This window comes from Mobula hypostoma, chromosome X2 (genome assembly GCF_963921235.1).
Source record: "Mobula hypostoma chromosome X2, sMobHyp1.1, whole genome shotgun sequence".
Taxonomy (NCBI): Eukaryota; Metazoa; Chordata; class Chondrichthyes; order Myliobatiformes; family Myliobatidae; genus Mobula; species Mobula hypostoma.
Genome location: NC_086129.1, coordinates 43,881,911 through 43,898,905, shown reverse-complemented (window position 1 = coordinate 43,898,905; position 16,995 = coordinate 43,881,911). Strand labels below are relative to the sequence as shown.

At 41.0% G+C, this 16,995-nt stretch overlaps 1 protein-coding gene across 3 annotated transcripts in view; it reads right to left on the bottom strand.

The window, feature by feature from the left end:
- Positions 1 to 1,821: 1,821 nt before the first annotated feature.
- LOC134341004 (D(2) dopamine receptor A-like) overlaps positions 1,822 to 16,995 on the bottom strand; it is a 113,891-nt gene continuing 98,717 nt past the window's right edge. For all 3 annotated transcript variants that reach the window (XM_063038690.1, XM_063038692.1, XM_063038691.1), the window contains exons 5-8: positions 16,471 to 16,667; positions 14,338 to 14,422; positions 11,573 to 11,926; positions 1,822 to 3,416 (exon numbers count right to left, since the gene is read on the bottom strand). In XM_063038690.1, the coding sequence (XP_062894760.1) occupies positions 3,220 to 3,416; positions 11,573 to 11,926; positions 14,338 to 14,422; positions 16,471 to 16,667 (833 nt within the window). In that variant the 3' untranslated portion in view covers positions 1,822 to 3,219. The remainder of the gene's footprint in view (positions 3,417 to 11,572; positions 11,927 to 14,337; positions 14,423 to 16,470; positions 16,668 to 16,995) is intronic.

Below are 16,995 nucleotides of genomic sequence, written 5' to 3'. Positions count from 1 at the left end.
GGTCTCGGCCTGAAACGTCGACTGTACCTCTTCCTAGAGATGCTGCCTGGCCTGCTGCGTTCACCAGCAACTTTGATGTGAGTTGCTTGAATTTCCAGCATCTGCAGAATTCCTGTTGTTTGCGTATGAAAAGTTAGAGCAGACTCGAATGGCCATATGGTCTAATTCTGCTCCTATATCTTATGGTCTTGTAGTCTTGTGTTCTATGCCATGGTATTACCTGGTATGGGGTTGGTCCCTGTATTAGTTCTCCCCTGATGAGAGGGTTCATCTCTATGTGACATATAATAATTTCAATAGCTTGGCAATCGCCTCGGTGTTCAGCTCAGTAAATCTACAAACAAAAACCTGCCTTCTCTGTGTAGATGCACAATTTTCAATTAATTCCTTCACTTTGTAGCTACAGAGAAAAGGAGCTAATATGAATGGCAATCAGCTTCAGGGCAATTTATCAAATTAATCCAAAGGAGAGGGACATATTCATACAGCATATTTTTATGACATAGCAAATATATTAACATATAATAATATCTTGATTAGATTTTTACCAAACAGTTAAACAATTTAAATACATCTCTAACCAAGTCATTGGGATTTGTGGGAAAATGTTATCCTTCCTATTTATACCTATGAAATGTTTGCCATTCATGAAGCTTGGCTAACTAGCTCTGTTTTCATTCTTTTTGCTGCTTCATGATAATGTTTCTGTTTTAGTCAGCTTTTATCTGAACTTGTGATTCAGCAGTTCTTGCAGGGTTATCATTCACAGGCCATCTTAATTTTCTTTGATGAATTGTGAAAAGATATCTTCTTGAACTTTAGTCTATGAAGTGAATGTTATTCTACAATACTGTTAAGGAGTTATCCTATGAAAGATAAAGTAATGGCAATATATTTTTGAGTTAGGATGGTGTTCTTGCTCACCATCTGTCATTCAATATGTTTGAGTTTGTGTGTGTGTGTGGGAGATGTCAAAGGAGCCTTGGCAAATTAATCACGGCATCTTGTAAATGGTGCAAATTTAGTCACAGTGGCAAATTAAAAATCTAGGCAGGGGTTTCCAACCTATTTTATGCCATGAACCAATACCATTAAACAAGGGGTCTGTGGACCTCAGTTTGTGAACACCTGATTTAGGTAGGGTGATAGAGGGACCACAGATCAATCACGCACATTTGGCTGAAATGGTGATGGGATTTTGGAGTGCTGGAGATGCCAAAACATTCCATCATACTCTGGATGAGGTTTGGAGATGGTGGAAAGTACTGGTTTATTGAGATGTGCTCACAATGACATAATAAAATATTTTTCTATATATTCATTGCAATGCATGTAATGATTGGATGTGATCCATTGTCATTTTCTAATGCTGGTCTCATCTATTGGGGAGATGGACATTAATTTCAATATTGCTCAGATTGAGGAAATCAGCACCTTTTAGTCATCAGGTGCAACTGGAGACTTAGAAAAATCAGCGAGAACTATGGGGACAAGTAAAAGTGAATTGCAAGGATTTGGTAGCTGATTCTAGGTCTATTGTTGGCACTTCTCTAAATAATGTGTCCTAGTAGCTAAAGGTCTGCAAATGAACTGTTTCATCAGGATCACAGCCATGTGAAACTCTTATCACATAGGTGATCTTGATGACTGGGCCCTTAATTTTAAAGTCATAATACAAGCATTGAAATATTTTAAAGCTGAGGTGAGTGAAAGAATGTCAGATTATGGGTGGTGCCAGTGATGTATCTCCATCACCTGGGATGATTTACAAGAAATAAAGACAAAAATTCTTGCAACCGATGCAGATTTCATTAATGCCCTTTTACTCAATCAGAAAACATCATTGCCCTTTTCTGGAACTGCGTCAAGCATTTAGAAAGTGCCACACACCATCAAAAATGTCTAAAGTACATTATATCTTACAGTGCAGTGAAATGATGTAGCTTACATAGAGTATAATTCTAGGGATATGAGTCAGAATATCAGTGAATCTCTTGGTACTAATGTTCTTCCAAAATTGCTCAACCTTCGGTATCAGTATTTTCATTTATCTCTATGAATATTCTTTCCTCATCCCCTATCCTTTAGCATCTCCTCCGCAATGAATCTTTTTCAGGTATGATGTTTGCTACTGATTCATCAACGTTTCTTACCCAAGAATTTTTAACATTAGCTGTCATCATGTGAACTTCACCTTGAGAAGTTGGTGGGGAGTCACCTTCTTGAATCACTGTAGCTAATGTGGTTAAGTTATTTGAATTACACATTGAGTGTCCGCAAGCTATCTGATTTTAGAGAGCATCATGGCCTTCTCCCCTAGCTTTCCAGAAAGAAATCTCACATCAGGAACCAGAATTACATTTTCCTTGCTAGAATGAGGACATCAAAGAAAAAGGATTGATCAACTACCAACATCAAACTATTGCTTTGCATAACATTCCAGTTTTTCAATATCCCATAGGTGTGAAAAGGGGTAGGGTGAGACAAACACATTTTACCTAATGTAGCTGGAATTTGATCTCAGCATCATTTGACCTTGCCCAATATGGTCTGCGCATCTTAAGAAGAGCCTTGTGATTTTCCTATCTTTAGTATGCCTATTCTACATTAGGTATAAGCAAATACTGACTAGTCTTACAACCTTTGCGATTGATCTAAGGCAACTAATACTACAGAAGATTCCCTTTGGCATCCTGGTGCACTGTAGTGTTGGATCACCATATCTTGTTGTCATGCTATTGAACAGTTTCTTGTTGTTCCAAGCTTGTATTCAGAAGTAGGTGAGTAGAAGATGTCCTTCAACTTTGTCCTTTACTAATGAGAATCCATTTGCTTTTTAGTTACCATTACATAATTCCACTGACTCACCTAATACAGAGTTCAAAGACCACTGACCAACTTTGCATGGTCATGGGGTAATAATTACATGTAAATTTTGGCCATGCAATTGGACTTTTCACATTACAATGTTGACTATCGATGTTGAAAGGTCAGATCACATCACGCACAAAACCCCATCTCGTCCTTGATGAATAAGTTCCTCTTTCATCCTTTGTCCATTCATTTCTTAATCCATAACGACACACAAGACAGATTCGGTTTATGTGTAAAGAAGTGTGTCCACAGTGTGTCATTGACAAGCAAAAGCATCATTGTACACTTTCAAGGTAGAGCTTATAAAAAGGGAGTGTGATACATTATATCCTTTGGGTAAGTTCTTTAGCAGTGGAGGATTTTGATGAAAGCTTTTCTGAACTCTATATTGAAAGTGGTATAAATAATTGGGTTCACAGCACTGTTGACGTAACCCAGCCAGGTGAAGGCACTGTACAAGGCTTGAGGGATGTTGCATTTTTTACAGTGCTTGTTAAGAATATGGGTAATGAAGAATGGCAGCCAACATATAATGAAGACCCCTAGAAACAAGAAAAGCAGAGATTAATATCCAGCATTCGAAGTACACCTGAAATCTGATAAGGAAGTTGGTTGGATTCCTACCTTTTCCTGCCCACCTTCCCTTCTGCCTCTCTGAAAACTCTTCAAAGTGAGTGGGAAGTGGAATGATTGGGAAGATTTTAAAATCCAACCAAAGCCAACTAAAAAAGCCATAATGCAAACACGCGGAAATCTGCAGATGCTGGAAATTCAAGCAACACACACAAAATGCTGGTAGAATGCAGCAGGCCAGGCAGCATCCATAGGAAGAAGCACAGTCGACATTTCGGGCCGAGACCCTTCGTCAGGACTCCATCACCAACCTTATCAGCTCTGGGGATCTCCCATCCACTGAGTCTCGACGAAGGGTCTTGGCCCGAAATGTCGACTGTGCTTCTTCCTATATGCCTGCTGCATTCCACCAGCATTTTGTGTAAAAAAAAAAGCTATAAGATGGGAAAAGATGAAATATGAGGGCAAACTAGCCAATAATATAAAGCAGGATACCAAAAGTTTTTTTTTTCCAGTTATATAAAGAGTAAAAGGGAAGTGAGAGTTGATATTGGACCACTGGAAAATGGTGCTGATGAGATAGCAATGGGGGGAAAAGAAATGTTGAAGGGTGTGAGGAAAGAGAAGTGAGTGCAGTTACTATTACAAAGGAAAAAGTGCTCAAAAAGCTGAAAAACATAAAGGGTACATAAGTCATCCGGACCAGATGAACTGCACCCGGGGGGGGGGGGGGGTCTGAAAAAGGTAGCGAGAGATTGTAGCAGCATTCCACTATCTCTATCTGCGAATTAAATTTGCTGACGACCTTACATTGATTGGCCTAATCTCAAATAATGATGAGGCAGCCTACAGAGAAGAAGTCACCACCCTGACACAATAGTGTCAAGAAAACAACCTCTCCCGCAATGTCGCAAAAACAAAGGGCTACAGGAGGAATGGAGACAGGCTAACTCCTATTGACATCAATAGATCTGGAGTTGAGAGGGTGAACAGCTTTAAGTTCATTGGCATACACATCAGCGAGGGTCTCATGGGGTCTGTACATACTGGGTGTGTGGTGAAAAAAGCACAACAGCACTTCTTTCACCTCAGATGGTTGAAGAAATTTGGCATGAGTCCCCCAATCCTAAGGACTTTCTACAGGGGCACAATTGAGAGCATCCTGACTGGCTGCACCACTGCCTGGTATGGGAAGTGTACTTCCCTCAGTTGCAGGACTCTGCAGAGAGTGGTGTGGACAGCCCAGCGCATCTGTAGTTGTGAACTTCCTGCTGTTCAGGACATTTACAGAGACAGGTGCATAAAAAGGGCCCGAAAGATCATTGGGGACCTGAGTCACCCCAACCACAAACTGTTCCAGCTGCTACCATCCGGGAAATGGTACAGCCGCATTAAAACCAGGACCAACAGGCTCCAGGACAGCTTCTTTCATCAGGCCATCAGACTGATTAATTCATGCTGATACAATTGTATTTCTATGTTATATTGACTGTCCTGTCCTGTTGTACATACTATTTATTACAAATTACTATAAATTGCACATTGCACATTTAGACAGAGACATAACATAAAGATTTTTAGTCCTTATGTATGTGAAGGATGTAAGAAATAAAGTCAATTCAATTCAATTAGAGATGATCTTTCAAAAATCATTGGACTCTGGCATGGTTCCAGAGGACTGGAAAATTGCAAATGTCACTCCACTCTTTAAGAAAGGAGGAAGGCAGCAGAAAGGAAATTATAGACCAGCTAGCCTGACCTCCATGGTTGGGAAGATGTTGGAGTTAATTGTTAAGGATGAGCTTGTGGAGTACCTGGAGACACAGGACAAGATAGGACAAAAAACAGCATGGTTTCTTTAAGGGAAAGTCTTCCCTGACGAGCCTGTTGGAATTCTTTGAGGATATTACACGTAGGATAGGTAAAGGGGATGTAGTGGATGTTGTATATTTGGACTTTCAGAAGGCTTTTGACAAGGTGTCACACATGAGGCTGCTAACTAAGTTAAGAGCCCATGGTATTTTTAGGAAAGTTACTGGCATGGTTAGAGCATCAGCTGATTGGTAGGAGGTAGTGAGTGGGAATAAAAAGATTCTTTTCTGGTTGGCTGCCGGTGACTAGTAGTATTCAGCAGGGGTTGGTGTTGGGACCACTTCTATTTATGCTGTATATCAATGATTTAGATGATGGAATAGATTGCTTTGTTGCCAAGTCTGCAGATGATACGAAGAGTGGTAGTGTTGAGGAAACAGGCAGGCTGCAAAAGAACTTAGACAGATTAGGAGAATGGGCAGGAGAGTGGCAAAAGAAAAACAATGTTGGAAAATGCATAGTCATACACTTTGGTAGTTGAAATAAATATTCAGACTATTTTCTAAAAGGAGAGAAAATCCAAACATCTGAGATGCAAAGGGACTTTGGAATCCTTGTGCAGAACAACCTAAAGGTTAACTTGCAGGTAAAGTCAGTGGTGAGGAAGACAAATGCAATGTTAGCGTTCATTTCAAGAGGTCTAGAATACAAGAGCAGGGATGTGATGCTGAGGCTTTATAAGGCACTGGTGAGGCCTCACCTTGAGTATTGTGAACAGGTTTGGGCTCCTCATCTAAGAAAAGATATGCTGGCATTAGAGTGGGTTCAGAGGAGGTTCACAAAGAATGATTCCTGGAATGAAAGGGTTATCATACAAGGAATGTTTGATAACTCTGGGTCTGTACTCACTGGAATTCAAAAGGATGAGGAGGGATCTCATTGAAACCTTTCGAATGTTGAAAGGATGAGACGGAGTAGATGTGAAAAGGATGTTTCCCATGGTGGGGGAGTCTAGGTCAAGAGGGCACAGCCTCGGGATAGCAGGGCGTCCATTTAAAACTGAGATGCAGAGAAATTTCTTTAGCCAGAAGGTAGTGAATTTGTGGAACTTATTACCACAGGCAACTGTAGAGGTGAAGTTGTTGGGTATATTTACAGCAGAGCTTGGTAGGTTCTTGATTGGACATGGCATCAAAGGTTACATGGAGAAGGCTGGGGAGTGGGGCTGAGGAGGTGAAAAGAGGATCAGCCATGATTGACTGGCCTAATTCTGCTCCTATGTCTTATGGTCTTATCAAGTAAGTCAAAGTCAGCATGGTTTCTGTAAAGGAAAACCTTGCCTGACAAATGTGATGGAGTTCTTCAAGGAAGTAATAAGCAGGTTGACAAAGGAGTGGTTGTCATTTATGTGGATTTTAAGAAAGCACTTGGTAAGGTGCCACATATGAATGTGCTTAACAAGATAAAATCCTATGGCTTCACAGGAAAGATACTGACATTGATAGAAGAATGGCTGACAGGCAGAATGCAATGAGTGGGAATAAAAGGGGCATTTTCTGGTTCGCTGCCAGTGACTAGTGGCGTTCCTCAGGTCAGTATTGGGACCACTTCTTTTCAGTTTGTCAGTGATTTGGATGATGGAATTGATGACCTTGTGGCAAAGTTTGTGGATGATACAAAGATAGGTGGAGGGGTAGGTAGTGCTGAGGAAGCAATGCGATTGCAGCAGGACTTAGACAAAATGGAAGAATGGGGAAAAAGTGGCGGATGGAATACAGTGTTGGGAAATGTACGATAATGCATTTTGGTAGAAGGAACAATAGTGCAGACTATTATCTAAATGGGGAGAAGGTTCAAACATCAGAGGTGCAGAGGGACTTAGGAGTCCTCCTGCAAGACTCCCAGAAGGTTAATTTACAGGTTGAGTCTGTGGTAAAGAAAGCAAATGCAATGTTGGCATTTATTTCAAAAGAATAGAATATAAAAGCAAGGAGATAATGCTGAGGCTTTATAAGACACTGGTCAGGCCGCACTTGGAGTATTGACAATGGTTTTGGATCCTATGTCTCAGAAAGGATGTATTGTCATTGGAGAGAGTCCAGAGGTGGTTCATGAGGATGTTCCCGGGAATGAGGAGTATTTGGCAGCTTTGGGCCTGTACTCATTGGAATTTAGAAGAACGTGGGGGAATCTCATTGAAACCTACCAAATGTTGAAAGGACTAGATAGCGTAAATGTGAAGAGGATGTTTCCTGTGGTGGGGGTATTCAGAACCAAAGAGCACAGCCTCAGAATTGAAGGGTGACCTTTTAGAACAGAGGTAAAGAAGAATTTTTTTTAGACAGAGAGTAGTGACTCTGCCACAGACTGCGGTGGAGGCCAAGTCCGTCGGTATATTTAAGGCAGAAGTTGATAGTTTCCTGATTGGTCAGGTCACCAAAGGATATGGTGAGAAGGCAGGTGTATGGGGTTGAGTGGGATCCGGGATCAGCCATGATGAAACAGCAGAGCAGGCTTGATGGGCTGAATGACCTAATTCTGCTCCTATGTCTTATGGTTTTAAAACTCTGCCTACTCTAATGTTACATACACCATATCCCTTTCACCCATCAGTCCTGAGTCATTGCATAACATCTTTCAAGTTTCTTCTGAATCTGAGGTGAGGCAATATGTCCAAATTGAAATATACTGTCAAGGCTGAAGTCTGCATCCTAGAGGTGCAATGCTTAACCTTCACAACAGTGATGGGTAGGACCTGGAGTGGGGATCTAGTGGTGATGGTCAGACAGAACACCAGGTATAAACAGAAGTGATTCTACAGATGCTGGAAATCCAGAGTACTTATCTCCCTTGCTGGATGAACTCAGAAGGTCAGGCATCACCTATGGAGAGGAATAAATAGCTGATGTTTTGTGCCAAGATCCTTCATCAGGACTGGAAAGGAAGGGGAAGGAGGAAGGGTATCAGAGGGAGGTGATAAGCAGATGAGGAGAAGAGAGAGGGTTAAGAGAAATTACTGGAAGTTTGAGAAATCAATGTTCATTCTATCAGGTGGAGGCTACTCACACAGAATACAATGTGTTCCTTCTCCAACCTAAGAGTGACCTTACTGTGACCTCATTTTGGGCTCTTAATGAGTTTGGAACTCCTAGCCACACAGCTTCAAGATCAATGACAACAAAAGTGTGATATGGTACTGAGACATCCAAGGCCAGCGAGTACCAGTCAACCTGTTCACTAATACAAGCCTTATCTGAGGTGTTAAGGCATTAGTTAAGGGGCATCTGCCTTAGCTTGACTTTAGCAAGGGTATTGATCTTGAACTGGTATTTAGCTTGGTGATTCCTCTCACACTCCCCACCCTATCTGCTGATACTGCTCGAGCCCTCTATAGCATTTAGCCACTCCCCCCCGGATCTCAATCTCTGCCTTTTGCTTGCCATGTCTTCCCCCACCCAAACCCTTGATCATACCTTTGACCTCAGTCCCTTTTCCACAGCTATCCTTTTCTTTTAATCTTCAGATTAGATTAGCTTTATTTGTCAAACATATATCGAAATATACAGTGAAATGCATCATTTTGCGTCAAGAATGTGCTGGGGACAGTCCACAAGTGTTTTACGCTTCCAGTGCCAACATAGCATGCCCACAACTTACTAACCCTAACTCGTAGATCTTTGGAATGTGAGACGAAAGCAGAGCACCAGGAGAAAATCCACGCAGTCACAAGGAAAATGAACCAACTCCTTATAGACGGCGGCAGGAATTGAACCTTGATCCTACAGCTGGCACTGTGAAGCATTACACTAACTGCTATGCTACATGCCTTCATGGTCTAGGCCAAATCCTTCTTATGCCATCTCATGATGAATCCTCAGAGGAATGGCCTTTGTGTGTGATGGTGCTTAATATGCTTATTCTGTCATGCAGGGTTCCTTGGGCCTTGGATGTGATAGAATATTACTTCTGGAGGCTTCTTGCACAAAGCTGATAAGACCATCCCCACCACACCCCTCCTTCCAAACCCCATGACCTGCCATCCAGTTCGACACTGATCTAAGCACTACAACACTTCTAGGCAACTGTTGATAGAAATTCCTCAAGAAACATTAATAGTGTTGATACAGAAATATTAATCTATACAAACAAAGCACTCACCAAATAAGCAGGAAGAATATCAGAGGTTAGTCTAAAAAACTTTAATGACAATGGGGTGGGAAGGACAGTTTGTGCCAAATATTTCTTTTTATGCCATTATGTCTTTTAATTTCTTAGCAAATACAAGATACTTATGTGACTTGGTTTGAACTTTAAGGGTGGTAACCCCTTATTTTAGATTTCTCACCTCACTTTCCAATTTCATTGCAAATTCTCTTCTTTCTTTACCAATCAATCTCCAGAAAAAAAAAGACATCCTCCACCAATAGCAAGGGAATCATCAAAGATTAGAGTTGAAACATATGCTGGATCAGTTTTAGTAGGCCCATGTTATCACTTGAGGGAAAATTCTTCAGCCATACATAAACATGATCCCTTTTTGCTTCAGTCCTAGGATCTTGTTAATTAGCAAGTTTATTTACAAATAAGCTAGTTGCAATAGTAACTAGTCAATAAAGATCCCTCATAGTAACTAGTCAATAAAGATCCCTCAACTTCAACTTTCCACAAGAAAATGCAAGTCCCCATGACTCCCTTGCAGAGGTTAATTTTATCCCTTTCTTGTAATGGTCAAGATTGCAATGCTTCCCTTTGAGGTCTCCAATGAGGACCAAGTTTTAGGAAGCTTCCATATATTCTATCAGCAATTAGTTGAAACTTTCCAACCTCATTTCTTGTCAGATTCAATCAATAATGAGGAACAGGTGACTGTGACCATAAGATATAGGAGCAGAATTAGGCCATTTGGCCCATCATGTCTATCCACCATTCCATCATGGCCGATTTATTATCTTTCTCAACCCCATTCTCCAGCCTTCTCCCTGTAACCTCTGATGCTCTTATTAAACAGCAACCTACAGTGTCAACCTCCACTTTGAATATACCCAATGACTTGTCCTCTACAGCTGTCTGTGGCAATGAATTACACAGATTCACACCTTCTGGCTAAATAAATTCCTCTTCATCTCTGTTCTAAATGGATGCCCATCTATTCTGAGGCTGCGCGCTCTGGACCTAAACTTTCCCAGTACAGGAAACATTCTCTTCGCATCCACTCTATCTAGATCTTTCAATATCTAATAGGTTTTCAATGAAATTCCCCCCTCCTCCTTCCACACTCCAGTGAGTATAGGCCCAGAGCTATCAAACACTCTACTTACATTAACCCTTTCATTCCTGGGATGATTCTCATGAACCTTCTCTGGGCCCTCTCCAATGCTAGCCCAATCTTTCTTAGATAAAGAGCCAAAAAAATCCAAGTGTGGTCTGACCAATGCCTTATAAAGCCTTCATATTACATAGAAACATAGAAAATAGGTGCAGGAGTAGGCCATTCGGCCCTTCGAGCCTGCACTGCCATTCAGTATGATCATGGCTGATCATCCAACTCAGAACCCTGTACCTGCCTTCCCTCCATACCCCCTGATCCCTTTAGCCACAAGGGCCATATCTAACTCCCTCTTAAATATAGCCAATGAACTGGCCTCAACTGTTTCCTGTAGCAGAGAATTCCACAGATTCACCACTCTCTATGTGAAGAAGTTTTTCCTAATCTCGGTCCTAAAAGGCTTCCCCTTTATCCTCAAACCGTGACCCCTCGTTCTGGACTTCCTCAACATCGGGAACAATCTTCCTGCATCTAGTATGTCCAATCCCTTTAGGATTTTATACGTTTCAATCAGATCCCCCCTCAATCTTCTAAATTCCAATGAGTACAAGCCCAGTTCATCCAGTCTTTCTTCATATGAAAGTCCTGCATCCTTGCTTTTATATTCCAATCTTCTCAAAATGAAAGCTAACATTGCATTTGTTTTCCTTACCACCGACTCAACCTGCAAGTTAAATTTGAAGGAATCCAGCACTTGTAGTCCCAAGTCCCTATTCACTTCTGATTTTTGAATGTTCTCCCCTTTATTTCTTAAGTGCATGACCATAGACTTCCCCACACTATATTCCATCTGTTACTTCTTTACACATTCACCCTAATGACAGGATGTTGATTACTCTCCGCATTGTGCCTCCACAACCAACATATGCTTCCTAGGGTTATTAGATTCCTTCTTCCCATGGTTAGCCATTCCAATTCAAAGATATTTGATTTGCAACTAGCTAGAATCAGAAATGAGAAAATGAACAAAGTCAAGGCAGTACTAACCGAGGACAATGGCCAGCATCTGAGTGGCCTTTTTCTCCTTTTGCTGGGAAAGCTTCCGCTTGCTTATGCTCTTGAGCGATGTTCTTGTTTTACCATTTGGCATTGACTGGATCTCAAAAGCTTTGGCCGCTTTGCTTATATTTTTGGTGTGCCCATTCTTCTCCCCTTTCACGGGGCTGCCCACAGGGGTTGCTAGGCTAGAACTAGCACCCTGGTTGGAGGGAGTAGGCACAGCCAGCTGGCGGTTGGCGGCTGCCGTTTTGAGCTTGGGCTTCTCTAGTGGTGGGCTGGCAGAAGACATCATCTCCATCTCCAAGTCATCTTGGTGGTTGACAGCCTCCTGCACCAAGATCAAATGTCCCAAAACAAAACGAAATAAATACCCAAAGTGCATGCCAGGCCAGTGTAAACCAATAACTATTGAAATGGGCCCTGTAAGGGTACGAGTAATTTTGTCACCAGTTCCAGGAATATTACGACAGGAAGAGGCCATTCAGCCCCAGAGTTTGTTCTGTCATTAAATCCAATACCTCAGCTTTATTAACTGCTCTAGAATATCCCTTGATAACTTTGTCTATCGATTGACTACTTTCTGGTGGAACCAATTGTTTCAATGACCACAGCTAATAAGAAGAATATTCTGGATATACTTTGTTGAAGGTATCACATTTGATCTCCTTAAATGTCCAAGTTCCAATTTTAAGATTATATTCCGTTGTTCTTGATCTCACCATTAAAGCATGTTGTTTAACCAGTCCATCAAATCATTTTAGCATTTATAATTCCACAATTAAGTCTCCAATTAAGTCTATACAAACTTAGTTTGTGCGCTCTGTTCTGACTATTTAACCATTAAATTGTTTAGAGCATTGGTTCCAATTTGATCAACCTGCCTTGTGCCTCCACAACTAACATATACTTCCTAGGGTTATTAGCATCATCTCTCACTGGTTGTCCAGAAGCCTTCTGTGAAAGTGTTGCCCTACACTTCTGTTTGTCTTGGAGGAGAAAGGGAAAGCAGAGTGCTAAGACATGTCTTTCCTCTATTCATTTTCTAGTTTCCCCAATATAGCACGTCATGTTCCTAAACTGTTCTGATAAAAGATGAACATGAAACATTAAATTGGTTTCTGCCTTACTAAGTGTTTCCAGTATTTTCCATTTTTAATTCATATTTCCAGCAATTTTCTTCTTTTGTTTTCAATTGAAATGTTATATTTGAGTCGTTCTCAAATAAGTAAATCTGTTTAACTTTCAATTCCACCAGCATCTTTAGAGTTGCTGTCCTCTTAAAGGAAATCAAATTTATTCTACTTAGCAAAATGGTCAGCACAAAATCCTCACGTTCCAGAGTATGGCAGATAGAGCATAGAACAGCACAGCACAGCACTTCGCAGGCCCTTTGTTGTCCCAACCCTTTAATCCACTCCAAGATCAACCTAACCTTTCCCTCCCACATAGTCCTCAATGTTTCTTTCATCTATGTGCGTATCTAAGAGACTCTTAAATGTCCCTAATGTATCTGCCTGTAACAACACCCTGGACAGCGTGTTCCACACACTTGCCACTCTCGGTTTTTAAAAATATTCCTCTGACTTTCCCTCTATACTTTCTATACGTAAAGTTACGTCCCCCTGTATTAGTCATTTCAGCCTCGGGGAAAAATGTCTCTGACTGTCCACTTGATCTATGCTTCTTGTTATCTTGTACACCACTATATAGTCATCTCTCATCCTTCTCTCTCCAAAGAGGAAAGCCCTAGCTAGTTCATCCTATCTTCATAAGACATTCTTTTTATTCCAGATATCATCCTGGTAAATCTCCTCTGCATCTTCTCTAAAGCTATACTTCCTATAATGAGGTTACCAGAACAGAACACAATATCCCAAGTGAGGTCTAACCAGAGTTTTATAGAGCTGCAACATTAGCTCATGACTCTTGAACAAATTCCTCACCTGATGAAGGCCAATACACAATATGCCTTCTTAACCACCGTATCAACTAATGCTGCAACTTTTAGGGATCTATGGATGTGAAGCCCAATTTCCCTCTGTTCACCCACAATTTCTCAGGGAGGGACAGGATAGGATGAATTTGCTTCTCCTTAGAGAAGAGAGGGTGGAGAAAAGATTATGAGGACTTTTGCTGAGCTAACATTTTTCCATTGACATTAACCAGAAAATATGTTAAAATAGTTTTAGAGATGCTAGCAGTGAGAGAGAGACTTTTTTTTAATCCAACATACTATTTTGATCTGATTACATGGCTAAAGGACAGCAGAAGTTGATCCAACATTCTATTGTAAAGGGAATTGGATTTCCCATTAAAATGGCAAATTTTGCAGGGCCTCAAGCAAGAAGCAAGGTGGTAGGACTAAATAGATGGGTTCTTCTGAGGCACCACAGAACAATGGGAAAAAGGGACTCCAAAAGCATCTGATTCTATGCACATGTTTAACGAGGGAATCAACTGTGATATCAATGAGATGATCTGACAAGGCAACAGCACAATAGAAATAGGAAATTTTCCCAAAGTAAGTTCGTTTGACAGGAAGGAGAATACTGGTTCAGACCATGTTTACCTCAGATTAACTCTTAGCCACAGTGGAGCAGGAATGCTAAAATGAGCAGATAGTCCCAGGAGTTGGTCTCTAGTTCCCAATATCGCAACACAATTAGCAATATAGTTTCCAACTGTTAACTGCTCAGGCAGCTTGGCATAACTATACTAAGTCAATAAGATGATCATATTATAGATACTCACCACTTTCTTTTTATTGGTGGGGAAGCTCCCATTTGATTTCACAATCACGGTACACAGCTTCACATCTTCTGGGTGGGTACATTTATCCTAAGTGCAAAAATGAAATGTTTATTCCACTTGGAAAGCCTCCCCATTTTGAATAATTTTCCAAATTGCCCATTATTTGAGCTGTAAGCCGAGTGGAGGTAATAATGTATTAAAATAGAAAATTCTTGCCCAAGAGATAGGAAGTTATATATATTTATTATTTTGGACTATAAGCCATCAAAATGAGTTATTTAGAGCATAACTTGGTTGTAGCAACGGAGCAGAAGTTATTTTTGTGAAAATGTCTTAAAAATAGAATTAAAGTGAATCTCCAGATGATGCATTTTTATAAACTGTGGTTGTGGGAAGAATCCTGCCTGAGATATCTGAGGAAATCTCTCCTCTTCCAATTATTCAACAGGATTGATTTATTTGCAAATATATAATTGGAATATGAAGATGTCCTCTGTCTAAAATATGTTATCTCCAGCAGTGCAGCACTTCTTCAACATATTGTGTACAATTACATGGAGCAATGGTGCAGTTGGTGGATATGGAACCCCACAGCTCCATTGACTGGCTTTAATCTTGATCTGCATTGCTATCCATGTGGAGTTTGCATGTTCTCCCTGTGATCAGGTGGACTTCCTCTGGGTGCTTTGATTTCCTCCTACATCCCAAAAATGCATGGGATGGTCAAAGGACATGTATGAAGGGAGTTGAGAAAGCAGCAAGAATAAATTAGGTTAGGGAATGATGAGTGTAAAAACGGTGGTTGATGGTCAGCATTGATCTTGTGGGTTGAAGGGTCTGCTTCCTATAATTCTATAAGGCTCATACCTCCAAGCGGACCATAACTTTGTCATAAGGTTTGGAGGCTTGTGTGCCTCAATGACCTGGAGAACTATGTTGGCTGGAGTCAGGGACCTTGTGCTTTGATTCTTGGTAGGGTCACCCATGCCACACAATTCAAAGGGTAGAGGCCAGATTAGGAGTGGTCCACTGGTTCTCCAGGCTCGGAGGTTCAGCTAACGACCCTGACTGGTCAAAAAACAATTGTTATAGAAACAGCAATTAAGAATCTTTCTATACAGTGTGACGGGGTCCTGAAATACCCCTGTGAACTGTGTTTTTGAAAAGAGAGAGAGAGGTGCCCAACACAAACACCTTGTTAAAAAGAGAGAGTTATTTAACTCCGACTTCTTGTTTTTAAGAGAGAGAGAGAGAGAGACGAAGACTGCTCACAGTTTGTTTATACTTTCTCCAAGGACATTGCCTGCTTGTACATTCTTACACAGACAGAGAAGGGAGGAGTTATTTGAGAGACAGTTGGCACTCAGTACGGTGAGATAAACAGAAGGTCAGATGATAGACCTAAGACACATGATTTTGGACACTGAGTGAGCTTTGTTGTGCCCACCGAAAATGTGGGTTTTGGAGGATCGATCAGTGGCTCTTGCAGTGTGAACAGGGTGTGACCAGTGGGGAGTTGTTTGTGTGTCCAACCCTCGCCTGGATTGATAGCTCCACCACAGAAGAACGGTCCTCTTTTGTTGTGGTCACAGACAGTGACTTCTAAAGGATTTCGGAGGACAACGGGAAGATCGATGGTGTCAGCTCACCTGAAGACTCAAATCTCTCCCTCTCTCTCTCTCTCTCTCCATCACTACTCAACTCAATACCACGAAGTGAACTGAACTTTACTCATCATCGTAAGACTGTATCTGTTTACCCCTCGACTTGAAGAAGCTTGATTTTCATATATTTCCACACTTACTGATATACTTATTTATAATCATTGTTAACCTGTCTGATTTATCTGCATTTATTTTACTGTATTGCGTAGTTACTAATAAATATTGTTAGTTAATAGCAATACCGGACTCCAAAGTGTTTTCATTTCTGCTGGATCTTTAACCCGTCACGGGGTACGTGACAACAGACAGAGATGGGGAACCTTCATTGCTGCTCTAAACCCCAGTGGCATAACAGGCAGTAAATTTAAGTCTCCATTACAAGACTTGAAATCGAAACTGTCACACTTGTACCTCATATGCAAAAAAGAATTGTATAAATGTGCAAAGGATGCCTTGCTTCCAACAGCTTACCTTCAACGGTGCCTGGATCTCTGACTCAAACCGACTGCTTCTCTTGGTGTTCACTCGCTTCCTCCGTTTCCGTAGCACTATGTAAATCTGCACATACACCAGCAGTGTGACGATGAAGGGAATGAAGAATGAGAAAATGGACGAGTAGACCACAAATTCAGGGTGGTGGATAAGGCAGGTGGCATCATTCATGGTGTCTGAAATTTAGACAGGTTTCAAGGATTATTCCACATTCACTGTCTCAATCTAGACCAATCAGATATAGTTCATAATGTGGAATCTAATGGGATTCTTAACTTAAGAAGAACATCTTTTCGCGGCTGGGCGTTCCATTGGCCTTGAAAAATAAATAATCTTTTTCTCTTTATTTTCCTGAGTTGGCCTGTTTTCAAAGTTTATGTATTTTCATTTAACTCATCCATAAGTTAGGTACCATCTATTCCTCCTTGCCCATCTCTTTATTTGTTATAGTAGTCATATGCTCTTTATATACGTCACTGCTGTGATGTCGGAAGGTCATCACTG